The 19551-nt window shown below is 32.3% G+C and overlaps 2 protein-coding genes across 3 annotated transcripts in view; one reads left to right on the top strand and one right to left on the bottom strand.

The window, feature by feature from the left end:
* Sdc (Syndecan) overlaps positions 1 to 19551 on the bottom strand; it is a 213509-nt gene that overhangs the window by 109266 nt on the left and 84692 nt on the right. The window lies entirely within an intron of this gene.
* On the top strand, positions 2974 to 4956 carry LOC146535936 (lipase 3-like). Its single transcript, XM_085192083.1, has 5 exons — positions 2974 to 3107; positions 3357 to 3564; positions 3694 to 4067; positions 4193 to 4309; positions 4392 to 4956. Exons 1-5 carry the CDS (start codon positions 3018 to 3020, stop codon positions 4767 to 4769), a joined length of 1167 nt encoding a protein of 388 aa, XP_085048209.1. The 5' UTR covers positions 2974 to 3017; the 3' UTR covers positions 4770 to 4956.

The following is a 19551-nucleotide window of genomic DNA, read 5'->3' as shown; positions in this document are numbered from 1 at the left end:
AGCGCGTCCGCCGCGCCCGCCTGCCTTACACGCATCGGTGGTAGAGTGGTAGAGTGCTCGCCTGCCACGCGGGCGGCACGGGTTCGATTCCCGGCCGATGTATTCTATTTAATTTTCCTCATGGGCAGCCACGTAGTGCTTGCTTTTCATCAGGGACCGAATACCCTCTTCAGCATTAACCACAAGCTCGAAAAAAAAAACCCGCCTTCCTCTATAGCAACGAAGATTTAGATGCGTTTGCACGTATTGGATAATTGGAGTTGAATGTATTATTTCAGCGCGATATATTTGGTTTCATATTTTTTGTAGTAGTTATTAGTAGGTAGGTTTTTGTTTATAATTTCTTCCGTTTAAAAATTGTCATTTAAATATCTAAAAATAGTCATTTAAATATATTTTAATAAGTACTTGAAAAGATTAGTAGCACAGATTTAAAATTACGGTACCTACTAAAAAAACCTTGCTGTGTAAAACAATTGGAAAATCCTTATTGAAACTACGAAAATGCGGGGTGCATTAGGGTTTAATTAATTTTCAGATTGTCTTAAGTGCTTTGCAAACATACATTATATAAATAATCCAGTAGTAAAAGCGGGCGAAGCCGCAAGAGGGTCGCTAGTTCTTCTATATTATATTCTATTTACATAGATTATATTCCTAATACAACGCTGAAAGGCCCTGATATCGGCCAAATTATATATTTAATCTTTACTAAGGATTATCACGCCTAGAATATATTGTAGAGCAAAATGCTACAATATAAGGATAAAGTAATTGACAAATTCGATAATTAATACATCACATATCTACATGAACGAGAGCAAACTGTTCGTATTAACGATCAACGATCATCCGTATGTCGTCTTAGTGCTGGGGTTCCGCAGGGTGGCGTCCTTTCTCCTCTCCTTTTTTCCATTTTAATTAACTCCGTTACCAAGCTTCTATCCCTTTCCTTCCATTTATACGCCGATGACCTGCAAATTTATTTGACCGCGGACGTGAATGACATTGCGAAAGCTATTGATCTAGTAAATTCCAACCTGCATACAATCAGTACCTGGAGCAAGTCATTTGGTTTGGCAATAAATCCCAAAAAGTCACAGGTGTGTTTCCTAGGCAGTCGCCAACAAATAGCTAAATAATAAATTTCCCTTCCTATCCTCATATTACCCTTGACAATTGTAAGCTGGAATACAGTAACACTGTTAAAAATCTGGGTATCAAGGTGGACAGCACTCTCTCCTGGGCTCCTCACATCTCTGAGCTGAGTCGTAAGATGTACTACACTATTGGTAGGCTAAAGAGATGGAAAAATCTTTTGCCCATACAAACCAAGACCTTCCTGGCGCACTCACTCTTGCTGCCTATATTAGACTATGCTGACACCTGTTATCTGGACATTTCGCAACAATTGCTCAATACACTTGAACGCCTACAAAACCTGGTTATTAGATTCATCTTCGGACTGAGGAAATTTGATCACATCAGCCAGTATCGTGTTAGGCTGCGGTGGCTTTCTGTAGAAAACCGTCGGAACCTCCACACTGTCACGCTCCTCTATTCCATCCTTTTCCATCCCGATACTCCTTCCTACCTTAAGGAACGCTTTTCCTTCCTTGGCTCTAACTCCTGTATTCCTTCCAGTCTCCGCTCGAAACGTGATAACGTGCTCGAGTTCCCGCAGTGCCGCACTCACTGCTACAGTAAATCTTTTACTGTAGAAGCAGTGAAATTATGGAATGCGCTACCACGAGACGTGAGATGGTCTACGTCTATAAATATCTTTAAGCGTAAAGTTAAGAATCATTATCTTCGGATGTAGTATATGTATACCTATTTGTATCTTTATCATTTATTTTATCTTATTTTCTCTTTCCCAATTATATATATATTTAATGTATATGTGTATGTATATTATCTATATCTTTATGTATGTGTATTATATATATATGTATATCTATATCTATTATGTATTGTATGTACAGGTTATATATTTATTAAGTTTATTTAAGCATTGCACCACATTTTGCCCTCACTCTTAGATGTCCTATCCTTGGATTGGTTGCCTGGAAGAGATCACTTTTAGTGATAAGGCCGCCTTTGTGCATTTTATGTCCCAAAATTATACTTGTAATTCTTGTAAATGTGCAATAAAGACTTTTTATCTTATCTTATCTTATTAATACATTTATTTAAATATTAAGAACCGGTCTTAATTTTTTTTTATTTTTATTTATTAGTACCGTTTAACAATATATATAAAGTTACCCTGTGTCCTGCAAAACTCTTAGTGAGTTTAACTGCAGGATCTCGAGTCTCTTTACATATAATTCAAATTAAATTAATATTAATTTAATTAACTGTTCCAATTAAACAGTTGACAAAAAATACTCTCTAAGTTTATTTTAAACCTCTTCTTTAAGTCTGGCTCGCGGCGTTTGTCCTCAGGCAAACTATTAAGCACATAGGGTACTCAACCAGAAAGAAAATAAGAAGGAATCGAACCCCTGACCGTCGTCGTTAACAGCCTCGGAAAGTAAAATCACCATATGGAATGGAATTTTGTGACAGCAACTGATTCGTGAACGCGATAATTGAGAGTTGGATTCATACTCCGGGGAATGATACGTTTAAATTATTTTCAATTTCCCGTTCCGGAACGATAAAGTGCGTCGCAACAAAACATCTCTTGAAAAGCAACTCTCTGATAAACCTCGTATGCAGGAAAACGTATTAGGTTGAATTTTTTTTATCATATCAACGAATGTAGAAGAGGAAACGTAGACATAAATAGTAAACAAACGCGTAACCGATAAAGAAAGCTTTTTAATCGTCGGCAAAGCAATTATATCGGTTAAGCCTGTCATAAACAATGAACTTATTTAAAAACTGACGGATATAACAAAACATACAGCGATAACGAGGTGAAGCTGCCTTACTATAATCAAAGATAAAGATAATTGCCATATTATAAAACGACAGTGGAAATTAGAAACATTGTCATTTAAGAAAACATCATGTTACGAATACTTTCTATTGTGACCCTTATTTGTGCTCAAGTGTTGACTGCAGACGTTCGTAATGCCGTATCGAGGCATTTAGACACGGTAAGTTAAATTTTGGAATTCGTGATTAACTTATGACAAATTTTTATTTTTGTCTTTTTCATGTCACTGCCACCATGCTGCTTTTTATTTATCTATTTGATTAAATTTGACGATCGAAACACCATAAGCTAAGAACTCAACTGCACATTCAAATCAAAATTATCTTCACGATGTGTCCCGCACACGGATTAGGCAGAGCAGCAAATAAAGTAATATACGAGAAATAAAGTTATTGATTACGTTTTTTAGGAAGAAAGAATAGCTAAAGATGGATTTTATTCTGAAACACATACAGTGACGACAAGTGATGGGTACATTTTAGAAATTAATAGAATCCCATTTGGCCGCAATGAAAATAAGGATTCTGCGAAAATGTCTAAGCCTGTTGTATTCCTGATGCACGGTTTACAGTCTTCTGCCTTTTCCTATTTCACGTCTGGTCCTGAAAATAGCGTGGGTAAGTTCATAGCGAATTGACATGATAAAATTTATATAATATAAATTTATATTTTTCGTACCGGAAGTACAATGTTAATCTACTTTTACCTTAATATACTCGAAAATTTACACAATATTTACTTTACAGCTTACAATTTAGCGGACAGCGGTTATGACGTTTGGATGGGCAATGCGAGAGGAGTTATCAACTCACGTAACCATGTTTCCTTAAATCCAGATCATCCTGCAGACAAAGAAGATTTTTTCGATTTCACTTTTGAAGATATTGGTATGAAAGATCTGCCGGCAATGATTGACTACGTTCTGAACTTTACCGGAAAATCTCAGCTTCACTACATTGGGCATTCTCAGGGTGGAACTACCTTCCTTGTACTAAATTCTATGCTTCCCGAATATAACCAGAAAATTGCGTCAGCTCACTTACTTGCTGGTGTAGGCTACCAACGACACTTCCCACATAGATTGCTAAGTTTGGCTGCTATAAGTACACAAGCTATATATGTAAGTCTAAAGTATATTATTTGAAGTAAAAATTATTCTGTTATATTTTTATTCTATAAATTAATTATTATATAATTTAAGAGAGTAAATTGTTGAAAGGATTTGAAGCCTAAATATTTTTACAGGCAGTTGCAGTCAGGATGGGTCTTATTGAAATTCTTGGACCAGAATGGAATAATCTAGATCTTGGAAATTGCAACGAAAATGGATCGTGTGGTCTTTTCAACATAGCAGCCATTATGGTAGCAATTTTGATTTACTTAATGTTTGTATCTATGCCACGTCTAAGCATTAAAGTAATTTCATTGAAATATTTTGTTTTAGGAAGGTATCATGGAAGAATTTGAAGTTTTAGGTGGAGCGTCTATCAAGCAATATGCCCATTACGGCCAAAATATCAACGACAAATCATTCAGAAGGTGGTACTACAGTCCCATCGCTAACTTATTGCATTATGGCAGTTTATCACCACCAGCTTATGACTTAAGCAAGATAACTATGGACGTTACCATGCATTATACAGTGAGCGATGAACTTCTGCATGAGAGAGATGTACTAGCTATGGCAGAAATTATGCCCAATTGCAGAGTTCGTAAAGTAGCACGTGATTCTTTCTCTCACACAGATTTCGTTATGGCTTCCGACGCTAAGGAGCTTGTGACAGACTACATAATCGAAGAACTGAATAAATACGACATATAAAAGTATACAAATTATTTTTCAAATTTACATTATAGAATCATTATTTTAAAAATATAATTTAATTATTTATTTTACAATTAATAATTATATAATTACCATTAAATTACAATAGTATATTTTAAATAATGTAATATATTTTTATAACTAATTGTATTTAAATTTTTCAAATAAATATGCAAAGCTCCCATTTTATCTGTTTTTTATTTTTCTTTAAGCTTAAAAAAACTGTGTAATTTTCTTTTTTAATTAAATAAATAACGAGGCTTTTAAGGATATCTGAAGAATGACACAATCAAAAAAGCTTAAAAGTATGTTTAAAAAGAGAACTCTTAATGTGTATTGTAATTACTTGAGAAAATGGAAGTATTATATTTTTAATTAATATGATAAACTAATGTGTAGGTTATGCTGGGGTTTCTTTACTATAAACACTTATGGTATACATTGTCCAGTTTTAATATTTCTAGTATTGGGTGCGATCCCCACGTGGGGCAGTAAATTACATTACATTTGTATGTTATGGGCAAAGTGCGGCGTTAAATTTCACAAAACAGCAGCAATGTCTCAAAATTCGGTCAGAAAATGCCTTTCTATAGATTATCTTGGGAATGGTACTACATAAGATTTAAACCAATAAAGAAATCAATATAATGCATTTATCCTTCATCCACATTTGCTCTATTTTGAAACATATTTTATACATTCCATTTCTCAAAGGACAATATTGTGTCGATTTCGGCATTCACAAAGCTGTATATCTTTTCTAAGAACCAAAGCAGGTTCATTCAAATGGAAATACTGCAACGAGAGATAGTTCTTAAACCGTTTAAATAAAATTGAATTTGTGAAAATCTTTAGAGGATCGCCTTTTTCCGTATCCGATAGAATATATTTAGGGACTTTAAAGAGAATGGTTTTGTTTAGTCGCACGCACTTAAATATAATGATATATTATGCTCTTAGCTTTGCTCTTTTAGTTGCTCTTCTAGTTTAATGCAGAATTGGTAAGGCTATTTTCATATACAAACGACAAATGTACATGTTTCACAAAGTACTGTCAGCCAACAAAGTTATATTTTATAGCAATTTTGATCCTGTTATTTATTACAGTCCCCTTGTCCATACTATAATAAATGCCCCGCGTTCAAGTTACGTAAGTATTAAATAAACTGAGCACGTGCATCCGCCCGTCCGACAATGGCCGTTTGCTCTCACGTAACCGTATGATTTTTTCTCAAATACACATTATACACAAACAAATATTTGTTGTAATAAAACAAAAGAGTTTATTTTATAGCTCTGCCTTTGTCGTAAATATGTTTTTTAGTTAAAAACTTCAAGTGAACAGCTTGTAGCTTAGCCTATCTTACATAAAATATCACATGTAACTTAAAGTAAACCGTTCAATCAAAAACGATTTTTTCCCTAGCCTGCACCATCCCATTGTTGGGCAAAGGCCTCTCTCCACTTCTTCCAAAAATGATTGAAAATAAAATTATAGATAAATTCTCATAAAAATTATTACAAAAAAAACTGTAACCCCTTGAAATAATTAACAAAAGTTAAGAGATCAAACTAAAATTAGGAGTCAACTAAAAAAAAACGACATCCAAACGTTAAATTTAAATTCATTTCCAGAGTCTGGAATAAAGTGAAATTCACAGTTGTTTCGCAACAAACGGCGCAGGTGCATTCACACTTGTATTTATATGCGCGCGTCCGTCCGCAAGCTTTGCGGCAATGCGTTAAAAATTAACTGGACTGCTGGTTTTGTTCTCAGTTTTATTATGAAACTTCATTTAACTCCATAAATAGAGCCTGGATGCGACAAAAGTCTGTGAAATTACATTTTTTCCAGGATATAAATGAATTCGTGTTTTTTTTAATAGGATGTTAATAAACGCTCAGATTTTATTTTATTTTAAACGGTGCTATATTTGGAATAACTAGTTTTTGTCAAATGAGGTACAGTGACTTACATCAAAAGGATTAACGGTTTCCATATTCTTTTGTAATTAATGGATTGTCGAAGGCAAAAATATTTTTTCAATTCGAATCTACTAAGAGTAGAATTCTAAGTTTACTTTTGCTAAGTTTAAAGCGTATATAATAAAGATGTGATATTTAGATTAGGTACCTAACAGGCTCTAACGCCAAAATTAGCCAACAACCTTGGAGTTATCGATTTTAAAGTAACTTCTTAAATAGTTCTATGAATTACAATTGCATCTTAATAAATAAATATTGTTTCTTCAAATACTTAAACTTTAATTCCTAGCCATTGCTTACTGACTATACTAGTTTCACACAGTCATAGGAGTGCATGTACGGCTAACTAAGGATTGTGTACATATAAGGGTTAAAAAATGCAAGTAAAAGTAAAAATAATTTCTACTGCAGGAACATTGACCGGGCAACGTATTTGATACATTCTTCTTCGTATGCACGTCACGTTTAAACCCAAAAGTAGTGTTACCATACATATTTGATAAATTGGATATTCCGATATAAAGTCAAGAGAGGATTATTATAATCATTTTAATTTAGTGTTATATTCTGATTAATGGAATATTGTTTATCGTTTCTTTAATATTCAGATATAGTTGCTAGTTAAGTTTATTAAAAATAGAGATTTTCTTTCCTATGAATGCATCTTTTAAATATAACCATTATTGATATTTATGTAAAATGAATAGAACCAGACATATATATAATTACTCTAAAAGGTTTTCTCTTTCATTTTTAAGAATAAAACACAATGTCGATTTCTATAAACATCATTTAAAATCAACATAACAAAAAAATCCACCTTACAAATTTTGTTAAAAAAAAATAGTTCACTTAATATTACCCAGGATTATGGTCACCTCGACTGGACTGCATCGAGATGGGCGACGTTAACGAACTCTGCGCTTCCGATAGCCCTGCCTAGTATTTCAGTTAGTCGTGACATGCCTTTCCAACGTCCTCATTCGTATTCAACTGACGTAGCTGAATGTCATTTTTTTCTAACAATTATTGAGCAATTTCAATTTTGTGCATTTTTTGTGTCGAAGCGATACTCGAAAGTTTTAGTTTTCTTTTTGAAATACTTGGATCAGTAAATATTTTCAGTTTCTTTTACTATTATTTGCTATAAAGATTAAGTTGTTATAATATTATTTTAAATTAAAAAAAAAAGTGATTCCTCAACTTTACATATGTAGATTTTAATTTATACAGGCAACTATTTATTGTTTTGTATTTTTTGTATTTGTATTTTTTTAACTTTTTTTTATTCCTCTGGTAAATAAATAAGAGGTACAGTAATTTGTGACTGATCTTATCTCAATGCAGTTGTGCCTAACTTGACTATGTATCCAGCTAGGGATAGGGCTTGCTGAGTAAAAGTGGAGCACGGAGTGTCTTTACACTAGGTTTCCCTTTTTAGCCTGCTGTGCGCGGAATACAGCGTGAAGTTGGTTATATTATACTATAACACAGTATGTAAAATCAATTGAATATAACGAAACCAATGAATGAGTTGTTAATTTCACTCGAAGAGCACTTTCCGTGGACCACAATGACACGACAAATGAGATGTGAGCACAATCGACCATTGATTAAATTGCAAGGGCACTGGTATCTAGTAGATGTAGGTGTATGTTATTATATTTATATATTTTCTGAAAAAGAACCAAATACTGAACTAACTGTAAATGTTGATAAGTAAAGTTATTATTAATATTAATTAATGCAATTATATAGATTAGTATTCATTTTATTGGTAAGTATAAATATTAATTAATTAACACAAATGAGTAAGTACATGTAAGTAGCAATAGATTTTTACGTAAAAACCACACCAAAATCGTCATAATTCTAATTACTATGGTTGTAGCAGAATAATAGGTTTAAAAAACAGAAAAACATGTTTGCGGTGTGTTACAGAATTCAGTACCTACAATTTGATTCATGCAAGAAAAACTGTTGAAGAAAATGAAAAATATAATTTAGACTATAGTTATTGTAATTAATATTTTTATAGCAATATATATTTATAACATCTTTGTCTAAATTACTAAGTAGTACTACAAGATTACATAAGTAAATTTAAAAATATAATACGAAAATGCTAGCTCACATGTCAGTAAATTTCTACCTAATTCGCACTTTCCGTGGCTGATTATATACATACTCGTATATGCAAAGGCTTTAAGTAGAATAATGCTTTATTATTCGCTAGCTGCCAGCTATTTCGGTGATATCAGTAACTAACACTATAACACGAAATAGTAATAGTAGTATAGTGAAATAACACTATATAGTTAGCATTATCGTTTTTAAACGGTTTTATTTAGCTCACCCCGTTTGTTTATTTATTTGTATGTTTGTTTGGGTCAAATTTAGTAATTGAAATTTAACCCTCTTCCCGTTAACCGATTGATCTGAAATTTGGTATACGCCTTTGATTCTGGTGACAATACAATTATCCATATTCAATATTATTGTGAATCCAAGATGGCCGCCGCTACAAGATGGCGGACAACTTAGTTTTTTTTTAATCCCATCAATATGGGTATCAAATGAAAGGGCTTGTCAATTAGAATTCAGTGGACTATACAAAATCAAAATCCAAGATGGCCAACACTACAAGATGGCGGACAAGTTAGTTTTTTTCAATCCTATCAATACGGGTATCAAATGAAAGGGCTTGTCAAGTAGAATTCAGTGGACTACACAAAATCAAAATCCAAGATGGCCGCCGCTACAAGATGGCGGACAAGTTAGTTTTTTTCGATCCCATCAATATGGGTATCAAATGAAAGGGCTTGTCAAGTAGAATTCAGGGCACTATACAAAATCAAAATCAAAGATGGCCACTGCTACAAAATGGCGGATAATGTAGTTTTCAATCCCATCAATATGGGTATCAAAATAAAGGGCTTGGTAAGTATAATACAGTATACTATACACAATTACAATATGAATCTCCCACCTAAATCAAGATCTGGTATCCTGTCGAGGACTGTGTGGCTATAGGGTGCCTAAAAATGAGACGTCGCTAGGGGTACACCACCCAAGGTAAAAGGTAAAAGCGCGCCGAGAACTGTATGGCACTAGGTGGATAAAAATAATATGTCGTTAGCGTTTTCCCCTCAAGATTCAGGCACATCTTGTTGTACATAGCCTTGCTCCTCTATTGGACCTCTGGGGGGGTCGATCGTAACATTCTCCATTAACCTTGCAATAATGAGGCACTCAACGAATTGAATAGTAGGAGAAATAAAAACTAAAAACTTAAAAATAAAAAAGAAAAAAAAAAAATTTAAGTTAAACGGTTTTATATTGCAGATAAATGTACTACGTGGGACACGTCCAATATCTACAATCGAAAGACATGGCATGAGACTTCACCCACCTAGTGGTAAGTAGAAAGTGTCCCCACGATTTTATTTTAGTAATCATAATTTCCATGAAATTATTTTTTATCTTTTAGTACATTTATCTGCAATATAAAACCGCTTAACTTAAAATTTTTTTTTTACTTTTTTATTTATTTATAACTAGTGGGCCCGGACGCGGCTACGCCCGCGAAAATATAAGCCTAAATTAATATAAGCCTAAATAAGTGGAGATTTATTATTAGAAAAAATATCTGAGTAACCGAAATGAACAAACCAAAGAAGTAAAAGTAACTAAAGGAAATTCTTAATATTAGAAAAAAAAACCTAAAGTTTGCTGTGCGCGCGTACTAAACATTTTTCTATATTAAATAATTATTAATTTTTGCGAACAATATTAAATAAAATCTCAAATGATTAAAATTACGATATTTTAAGTGTATAACATCGGTATAGATAACCGAACTGAGATAAATTAATTATAAGCAGCAAATAATTACATAAAAAATAATAGTAATTCGAAAATATATAAAAATTTACAAAATCGTCAAAGTCATCTGCCCGTTCGCGTCGGTCATACTATACCACTCGTAGGCTAGGTCACTTGGAATCAGTGACATCTTAATTATTTATTAGAATGTTATACAGCAAACTATAATTTCCATCAAGATGAAATGCTAAAAGTGACTATTATATTTATTTTCATAAGGATGAATATCAAATTATAGAAATCATCTAATTTTTGTTAATGTATACAAATCTATATCAGCGCGCACCATGTATGCATTAAGCAAACTCACTGTGGGTGACGTTTTCTTAAAACAGCAAACTTTGCAAGCCGTTGCTTAGCAACGCGTAGCGACGATTGTTATTAACATGGCGGAATAAATTCCTTGTCAAATTAATTATTTTAATATATTGGTATATAACGAAAATATTACAAATATGAGAAAAAAAAAGTATCCTATGTTCATCCCGGGACCCTCAAGTATCTCTATATGAGTATTTTATCACAATTAAATTAGCGGTTTGGCCCTGATTGCGGAAAAGACAGACAGACAGACAGACAGACAGAGTTACTTTCGAATTTATAATATAGGTATGGATATTTGTATTAAGTAGAATATTTAGACGTTTTTCATTATCAAATTCTTTCTAGAATTAGAACGATAAACGAAAAACGAAGCGACTTGAACGAATTGACTCAAGGTATATAAACTATGAACTCTACGAATTCGTAACAATCTGGCCCGGTCACTCTATTTGGATAGGACAACTATAGTGTACATTACAAAACCTCCCTAACATATTATATTAGATTAGTCAATATATTTAAAATATATTATATAACGATGTAATATTACTTGTAGTTAATTTTAATCAGTTACATCTTGTCCTTTGTAAATATTCAATCTTGTAATCCAGTTATACGGTTCATTAAAAAACATACGACGCTACAAAATAAACGACTTAGCCCTTAAGACAGATTCTGCGGAAATTTTAATATATATCTGAGAGCAGCCAGCATAAATTTGTGTGGCAATATCAATGGCTTCCATGATCAAGTACGTGAGACGCATATCAAAAGGACATAGTTTATAGCGGTGATATCGATAAATTTCCTTCTGGCACTGGTACCAAATGCTTTAAGTGTAAAACATATTTATATATATTTTAGCTTCACGGTGTATCGTGCTCATGGCAGGGTAGGAAGAGGATCCTGGGAAACTAGTGTTAAGACCTTCCGTTTTCCACTCTCCATTGAATTTTGGAGGCATTGAGTTAAGAGACTTGAGTGCCGAAATTCAATGCTGGTGACGAAAGCGAATATAATATCAATAAAAACTATAATTAGATCCATCATTAGGTCTTAAGTTAATATTTTTTATTACATCCACCTGTTCGGAAGCAAGATATGACGAAATAAATTATCAAGATAAGTCATTTATATTTTTAAAGTATTAAATGAAAAATCATAACGTATAAGAAATATATATTATTCAAAATAACGCTTACAGGTAAAACGTGAAGTGACAATCGGAATATAAAAGTTATACGCGAATTTCCTTAAAATACGGTTTCATGCTGATATGTTTCAAGTAAAATATACCTTACTGAACGTTCAGGGCTGAATTTATTTAGTCAATCTCTTAAATATTATTTTTGTTAAAAAATATTGATTTTACAGGATATGTAGATATTTTGAGATTGATAAAAAAACACGTGCTCAAAATTCGCTTTTAATAATTACTTAAAAAAATTCAATACTCTTTTTGACACTCTACTTATTATTTTTTTGTAAGAATTTCTTTATTTTGTCTTATTCTTCATTAATTGAAGAATGTCGTATTTTTACTATAAACTCGAATGAAATTTAAATCAAAACAAATCAATAATATCTAACAACTGCTAACTCATAGTTTATCATTAAATGGTCTAAAAGCACCGGCTAGACTAAAGTCTAATAATCTAAGTCCCCAAGTCCCGCCAGCCCTAGCTGCATGCTTATCCCGCGCGACCGAGCGGAATCCCGATAAAATGGCTCATCGACACTCCGCCTCAAAATAACAACATCCATTACGTATAAAATCGATGATTTAATCTTAAACGTAAATATTTTTTCTGTATAACCTTTTAATACTATCTAAGCAGTATTCTAAGTGAATTTTCTCATGGAGGAAATTGAGATGTATAAATTTTGGAATATTATATTTTTGGAAGCATTTTTTTCGCCTACTCTGCACCCGGAACATAACAGGGTACCCAAGTTTCAGGAAACCAAGTGTTAAGACTAAACGAAACCTAACTAAAGTATTATTTACATTATATTTTTATATATAAGAAACAAAAAATATAATAATCTCCACATTGCGTGTTGAGTGGCGAAAGTCAACGCCACGCTTTGTCTCGTTACCTGAGCGCAGAAATGAAAATAATAACATGACCTCCTGTTCTTGATTCTCATCCTCTTGGACTCCTCCTTGGTTATACATATAGAACTATTTATTTATATAGCCTATATTAGCAAAACTCATGCATCAAACACCAAACTTACCACTCAAATTAGCACAATTAACGCATGCAATTAATTAATCACTATTTGTAAACAAATCTTCCAAAATCAAGTAACAATTAACAATTAACAATAATGCAACAGTTATTTGTTGAAAATTATAATTAAGTTTAAAATGTAGAGACCATTAGATAGTTAAAGAGCAGTTTAATTCAATGAGGCCACATCAATCAGCGCTAATGTTACGCGATAATTATTTGCGCGACCGGTCACGTGACCAACGCTTTTTAACCGTCCGGCGGTCGCGATAATTGCTTGTGGGTTACATTGATAACGTAGTGCGTGGGGTTTTGGTATTGTGGTGGCGTACGTCAAATTGGTAGTTGCAACGATCGTGTTGGGATAAGTCTTGAAAGGAAATGGAAAATGGTCACAAGCATTTTTAATAAAATTTTACTCTAAAAATAATTCTTAAATTTATATTTCTATTTCTCGTGTCGAAGTAAAACGCGGCGTTGAACTCCTCAACAGGCAATACCTTCAGAATTCGGCGGAAAGTGCCTACCCTGCTGTGTGCGGGAAGCTGATTTCAATATATTACAAGAAAGTTTATCATATTATTTTGAAGTAACTAAATCTATTCGAACAAAATTAAAAGTCACAACCACTACCTACAATACTAAATATTAACTCCATACATTCTAAACGAATATAACAACAAAAACCAAAAACACATGGGTATTACATACATACATTTCCAAATACACAAAAAATTAAAACAATAATCAGCTTACAGAGACTCAAAGAACCAAATTACACGGAAAACATAGATAACAAAGAGGGCATAATATCTAATACATTTACAGCGAAGGATAGGGCGTGCCCCCGTCAAAAGCACGCGGCCATTATGCCCCCGGCCAAATAAGGCTGGCGCAAGTCATGAGATATAACTGTTAAGCTATTTCTGTGAGCGAGTCAGCTGTAGGAACGTTATGTTAATGTTCATAATATTTCTAAAAGTTACACCTTCTTGGGTATTTTGAAACAATTGTTATATCACTAGCGATAAACTCGGCGTCGCTCGCTTAAACTTTTTATTATTATAGTCAAATTATTCATTACCTTTACATAAATTATAGTGTTCGTGCGATCCTGATGTGTGAGCGATATTAATTCATGGCATTACAATCTATCTTACAATCATAATTATAATCTGGTTTAGATTAAGATGTATTTTCCAAAGTTACTTAATTACAAAATGATATTAGCATATGCACGTGTTGCTATAATTGCTTTTATTTTCTTCCTTTTATTTTATTATTATTTACTATTACAGTTGTGGCTTCGTTCCTACTCGTAGAAATTAATAATTTTCATTGATAGCTCTGGCAATAAGTTAAAGTGCGTTCTTCGCTCTTAATTTCAGGCTTTGACATGTTATCAATAAACACTTAAAACACTTGAAGATACAGTTTTAATGAATGAGGCATGATATAAAAAATTCTTTAAATTTTAAATTTAAAAAATATGATCAATTAAAAACCCTGACAAGGACATAGCAATTGCTCTACGACAATACCAAAATTTATTCACGAGCTAATTTTACATTTAACTTTAAATTGTCTTTTGGGCCAAGCCTTAAGTAATGCCTTACTAATGACTGTGTGTCGAGATTTTTCCCCCACTCATAAATATGCATTAATGATGGACTTTCCCGACATAAAATGTAATTTAAATTTTAGCCTACGCTTCACCTATTTTAAACTATTAGCGTATATTAGAATCTTTATTTTTTATTATTATTCTGTTTAAATAAAAATAATCAATATTTATATTTAATACCATAATAAATGCATGTTGATCTAATTTATATTATTTAAATGCCATTAAAATTTATTATCGTCTCCGAGTGCTAATTGTTAATATTTTCTTGTTCTATAGATATGAAAGATGAAAAAGGCTTTAATAAATACAGTGACACCCTTGTGCCGTTGTTTTCTTATATGTCTTCCATGCATAAACACCGATCCGTTACGATTTTATTACAAACATAGGTATGTTTTGAAGTACATAATTATTAGATCTCTTTAGTTTGTTTAAAATTTTATATTAAAAATGGCAAAAGCGCCTATCTACATTAAATGTTCTTATCAACTTCTTTGAATGTAAATAAGCGCCTACATTATTATATTAGCAAATAATTAGAGCTGCGCGATAATTATCCTGTTTCTTTTGGGTAGTTATATAAATATTTATAATTTTATACTTTCTAATACTGTGACGGCGCTTCAGAGTATTTTAGAAGCTTTATTTTATTTAAATTATTGTGTTTGTGTATGTGTTCAAAGCTCATTTGACCCATTTTCCAGTGTCCGATTGAGCTGAAATTTGGATAACTGTTCTGATGACAATGAAATTATGTATAATCAATAGGTTTACTAAACTCAAATGGTTGCCAACCCAACTAACGTGGGGATCAAATGAAAAGGCTTGATTTATAAAACATCATAACATGATGTAATGATAAAGTAAACAACTGTAAATGTATATTTACATCATTAACTAATTTAGAGTGCTTCTCGCTTTTTCCCTTAGTACTGCATAGGGTTGACACGAGACAACCTAGTCAACATTCATTACTTGTCGACGTCCGTCCGTATTCAAGACATTGCATATTTACACTCGTATTTATAAACCGCTCTTAATACTGAGATCGATCCTGAGAGTGATCTTGAGGCGCTGTTTTAAAATTCTATGAATGATAAAGGTATCTCAAGATCTGTCTCAAGAAAGATATCAGAATTGAGAGCGATTTCTAAATACGAGCCATAGTAACTCAAGCGGTCTTGAGTACCGTTGTTTGCCTTATACGAGCCGAGAAATGAAAATAAAATAATTCACGAGTAATTATGTCATCTGGCTGTAAATACGACGGTTGTGGGTTCGATCAGATTCGATTCCCACTCTAGGTCATTAATTATTTTTATTCTTCTGCAATATATTAACAATTGTATCTTAATTATAATCTTAGTTATAATTTACAATAATAAATTCTATTCTATTTATAATGATAATTTATAATGTAATGACATAAAGTAAAAAAATAAAACATTGGATACATCATTTCATGTTTGATATGTCAAATGAAACAATTTTCAACTTCAATACATTCGTGTCCCACTTTTGTACTTACAATTTAAATATAAATAATTAATATTGCATTTATATAAAATATGTTAAACAATTTCGTACTCTTTTTACATCAATTAAAATTTTAAATGTTTTAAACATGTATCCATACATTTATTGAAATAATATTTATTTTATAAAACACTTCGCCCGGAATCTTTGTTTGCATAGACTTTAAGACATAAAATGGAAAATGCATAGCAAAAGAATAAAAATAATTAATTCCCTAGACTGGGAATCGAACCTACAACAAGTCAAGTCTACGGTTGCGATTGTGGGCTCTACACTTACCCTTGAGTACGATGCGTATATTATAATTATTTGCATTTCCGGAACGAGTAAGAAAAACAACTCAAGACAAGCACCTCAAGATTGCTTGAGTTCCATTCCGGCGCCTCAAGATCGCGTGATCGATTTCAGAGTTGAGAGCGGTTTATTAAGACAAGCCTAAATATGCCATGTTCGAATTCGGATGAAGAATGTTGACACTGGTTTCTCTATCTCTACTTGCCCAATTTCAACTTTCTATATTCTTTAGCTTAACCACCTGCATTCTGCATGAGTTAGAAGCTTAGAAGTTATGACAGAATACTGAACCTTACTTCTGTTAGTATCTTGGAAGTAAAACAAACATTACATTTATATATATACCAATAATATAATACGAATTTATCGTTATTATTATTATAGGAACCCAAATAAATATATTTATGTATAATTACGCATCCCAATAAGTGTAATGAAAACAAATTGAAGCTATAACAATAAAGTGCGAGCGTTGAATGATATTACCGCCCCGAATGAAATAGAGCTCTTAATTATATCATCGAATATTAGGACTAAAGAGTTATTTTAATTTGAATGTAAAAAAATTAAAATTAAATTAGCTTCACACTGTATATGGCAGGGTGAGCAGAGAGAACTCAATGTTAAGTCACTCCGTTCCTCACTTTCCGCCGATTTTTTCGAGGCATTGCGTATTGAGTGTCAAAACTCAACGCCGGACTTTTGCCAGTGCGAAGAAATGTAAATATTAATAAATAATAGATCATTCCCCCGAGAGGAGATCAAACCCGGAATCACCATTATTTGTTTAAGCTACATGCGTTCCCGGACGTTACGACATTCTGTTCTTCATATTTCGTTCATTTAGAGACAGTGTGATGATAAAAGTTTTCGCTTGGAAACCTTAGACTGTTTTTTTTTAATTCGGCGCGTGTTCAAGTCCCGCTACTTTCAAGTTTTTATTTTTTATATGTTGGGTATAAGGAACTATAAAAATATACTATTTTTTTTTCTTTATTTTATATATACTTGATACTATATTAAACCTGAGAAAAATAATTACTATCAAACGACTAACAGCTCATATATATTTAAATAAATAAAATAGTACTTAAAAATTTAATGTATCTACGAGTAAACCAGTAAATTCCTAAAGCTGAAGGATTGTTTTAGTTGAAAGGAAATACTTCTTTGAAATTTCCAAATTCTTATTGATGTACATATACATCCTGTACGAACCATTTAGGTTGTTTCCTTGTAACCTCTCTATAAGGAGTTACCTGTCGTGCTAAGAATAAGTAAACCAAAACATTTAATGTTTTTCCATTTAAATATGCGGGTAAAGCTGCGAGTAAATGCTAGCAGCATATATTCCTATCGTCATATAAAAAATAAGTTTTCCAAGCAAACTAAATTATCATATAAGATAAAGGATACTGTAATGTGAAGATCGATCGTTAAGCATCTACTCGGTGTATCGATAATACCACTGAGCGCCCGTGCTACACATTTATGTATTTTATTGTAACACCCTACGTTTATTTTTATAGGGTATATTTAGATTGTGGTTAGTAGGGCTGCTCTTATACGGCTCTTTGTTTCTTTTTATTATGTTCTTTTAGTTCTGCCCCTATAGAATCATTCTTACAAAGTACACATATTTGATTATTATAATTCATTGTCAGTGTTCAGATGTCAGTCTCAACGATTGTCGGTTTGATTTCCATTCGAGGAAATTAATTATTTCTTTAGTTTACTTTGAAGATAAAGTGCGGTGTTGAGTTCCGCCACTCATCACGCAATGTCTTTAAAATTGGGCCGTAAGTGGAGAACTTAACTGACGGACTTAACTAACGGACTGTCTTAATATAAAATTTCTTATGATAGATCATCTGCAATGATGTTATCCTATATTAAATGGATAGACCAAGTGCGAGTCGGACTAGCGTATGAAGGGAACTATTTCTACTCCTTCAATTTCTGATTGTTTTTTAAATAAGAAAGCTCTAAGGACGCAAAAAAAATACTTAAATAACAATTAGGTTGAAGCATACAAGAATATACAATGGTGGCAAGCCTACGAGCACACCTCACCTCGTCTCATTAGACGAGGATTTTTCTGCTGACGTTTAAGGATTCTTTTCTTAATTGCCACTACTTTACTATGCTAGTAGGTGCCACACAAGAAGTGTGTAGGCATGTGTTTCATAAAGTACCTAAATGTTAAGAATTTGTATTTAACTTGTTTATTTATGTTACTCTTATAAAGCAGATTTAAAAAATTTAGAAGTAAAACACTCTATTCTAAGTTTTCACATGTATAACATGATTAACCTAAGAATTAATATAAGCATTGGCTATATTAAGCATAATTGAACCAATGACCTTTGAAACAATATAAAATGCATGTACAGTCTAGACGTAGCGCCGTTATGCCCCGACAGTGGCCACTGTGTAGTTAGAAAATACGTGGCTTTCTATTTTCGTGGTAACAGACAGCTTTCATCAAAGTTTGTGTCAAAATATGTACAACAATTTACTAGTTTCTTTAGAGTTTTAGTCGTAAAAATAATTTTGTTGTTGTGTTGCAATTCAAGTAAAACGTTATAATTGAATCTTTATTTTAAAAATAATAAAAAAAAAATATTAAAATAAAAACTTATATGCAACAAATAAGAAAATAATTATACACTTAAATACAAAATGAATAGTAACTAATATCTTTTCTTTTTTTTTAGATTAACACTAGCCATACGACTCAATCAATTTTTGTTTAAATGTGAAACAGCTGAGAATAATAAAAGCTGAATACATTTTTTTACATTCTTCATGTATTATTCCATATTTTTTAGAAGGCATGGTTTAGTGGTCAAGCTTACAAGAGGTTGAAATCCCGCTTTTTTAAATTTTT

The sequence above is a fragment of the Heliconius melpomene genome, chromosome 10, assembly GCF_056956725.1.
Source record: "Heliconius melpomene rosina isolate 202511_hmr_F chromosome 10, ASM5695672v1, whole genome shotgun sequence".
NCBI classification, from domain to species: domain Eukaryota; kingdom Metazoa; phylum Arthropoda; class Insecta; order Lepidoptera; family Nymphalidae; genus Heliconius; species Heliconius melpomene.
Note: the sequence above shows the minus strand (reverse complement) of the source record. Positions and strands in the feature narration are given on the sequence as shown.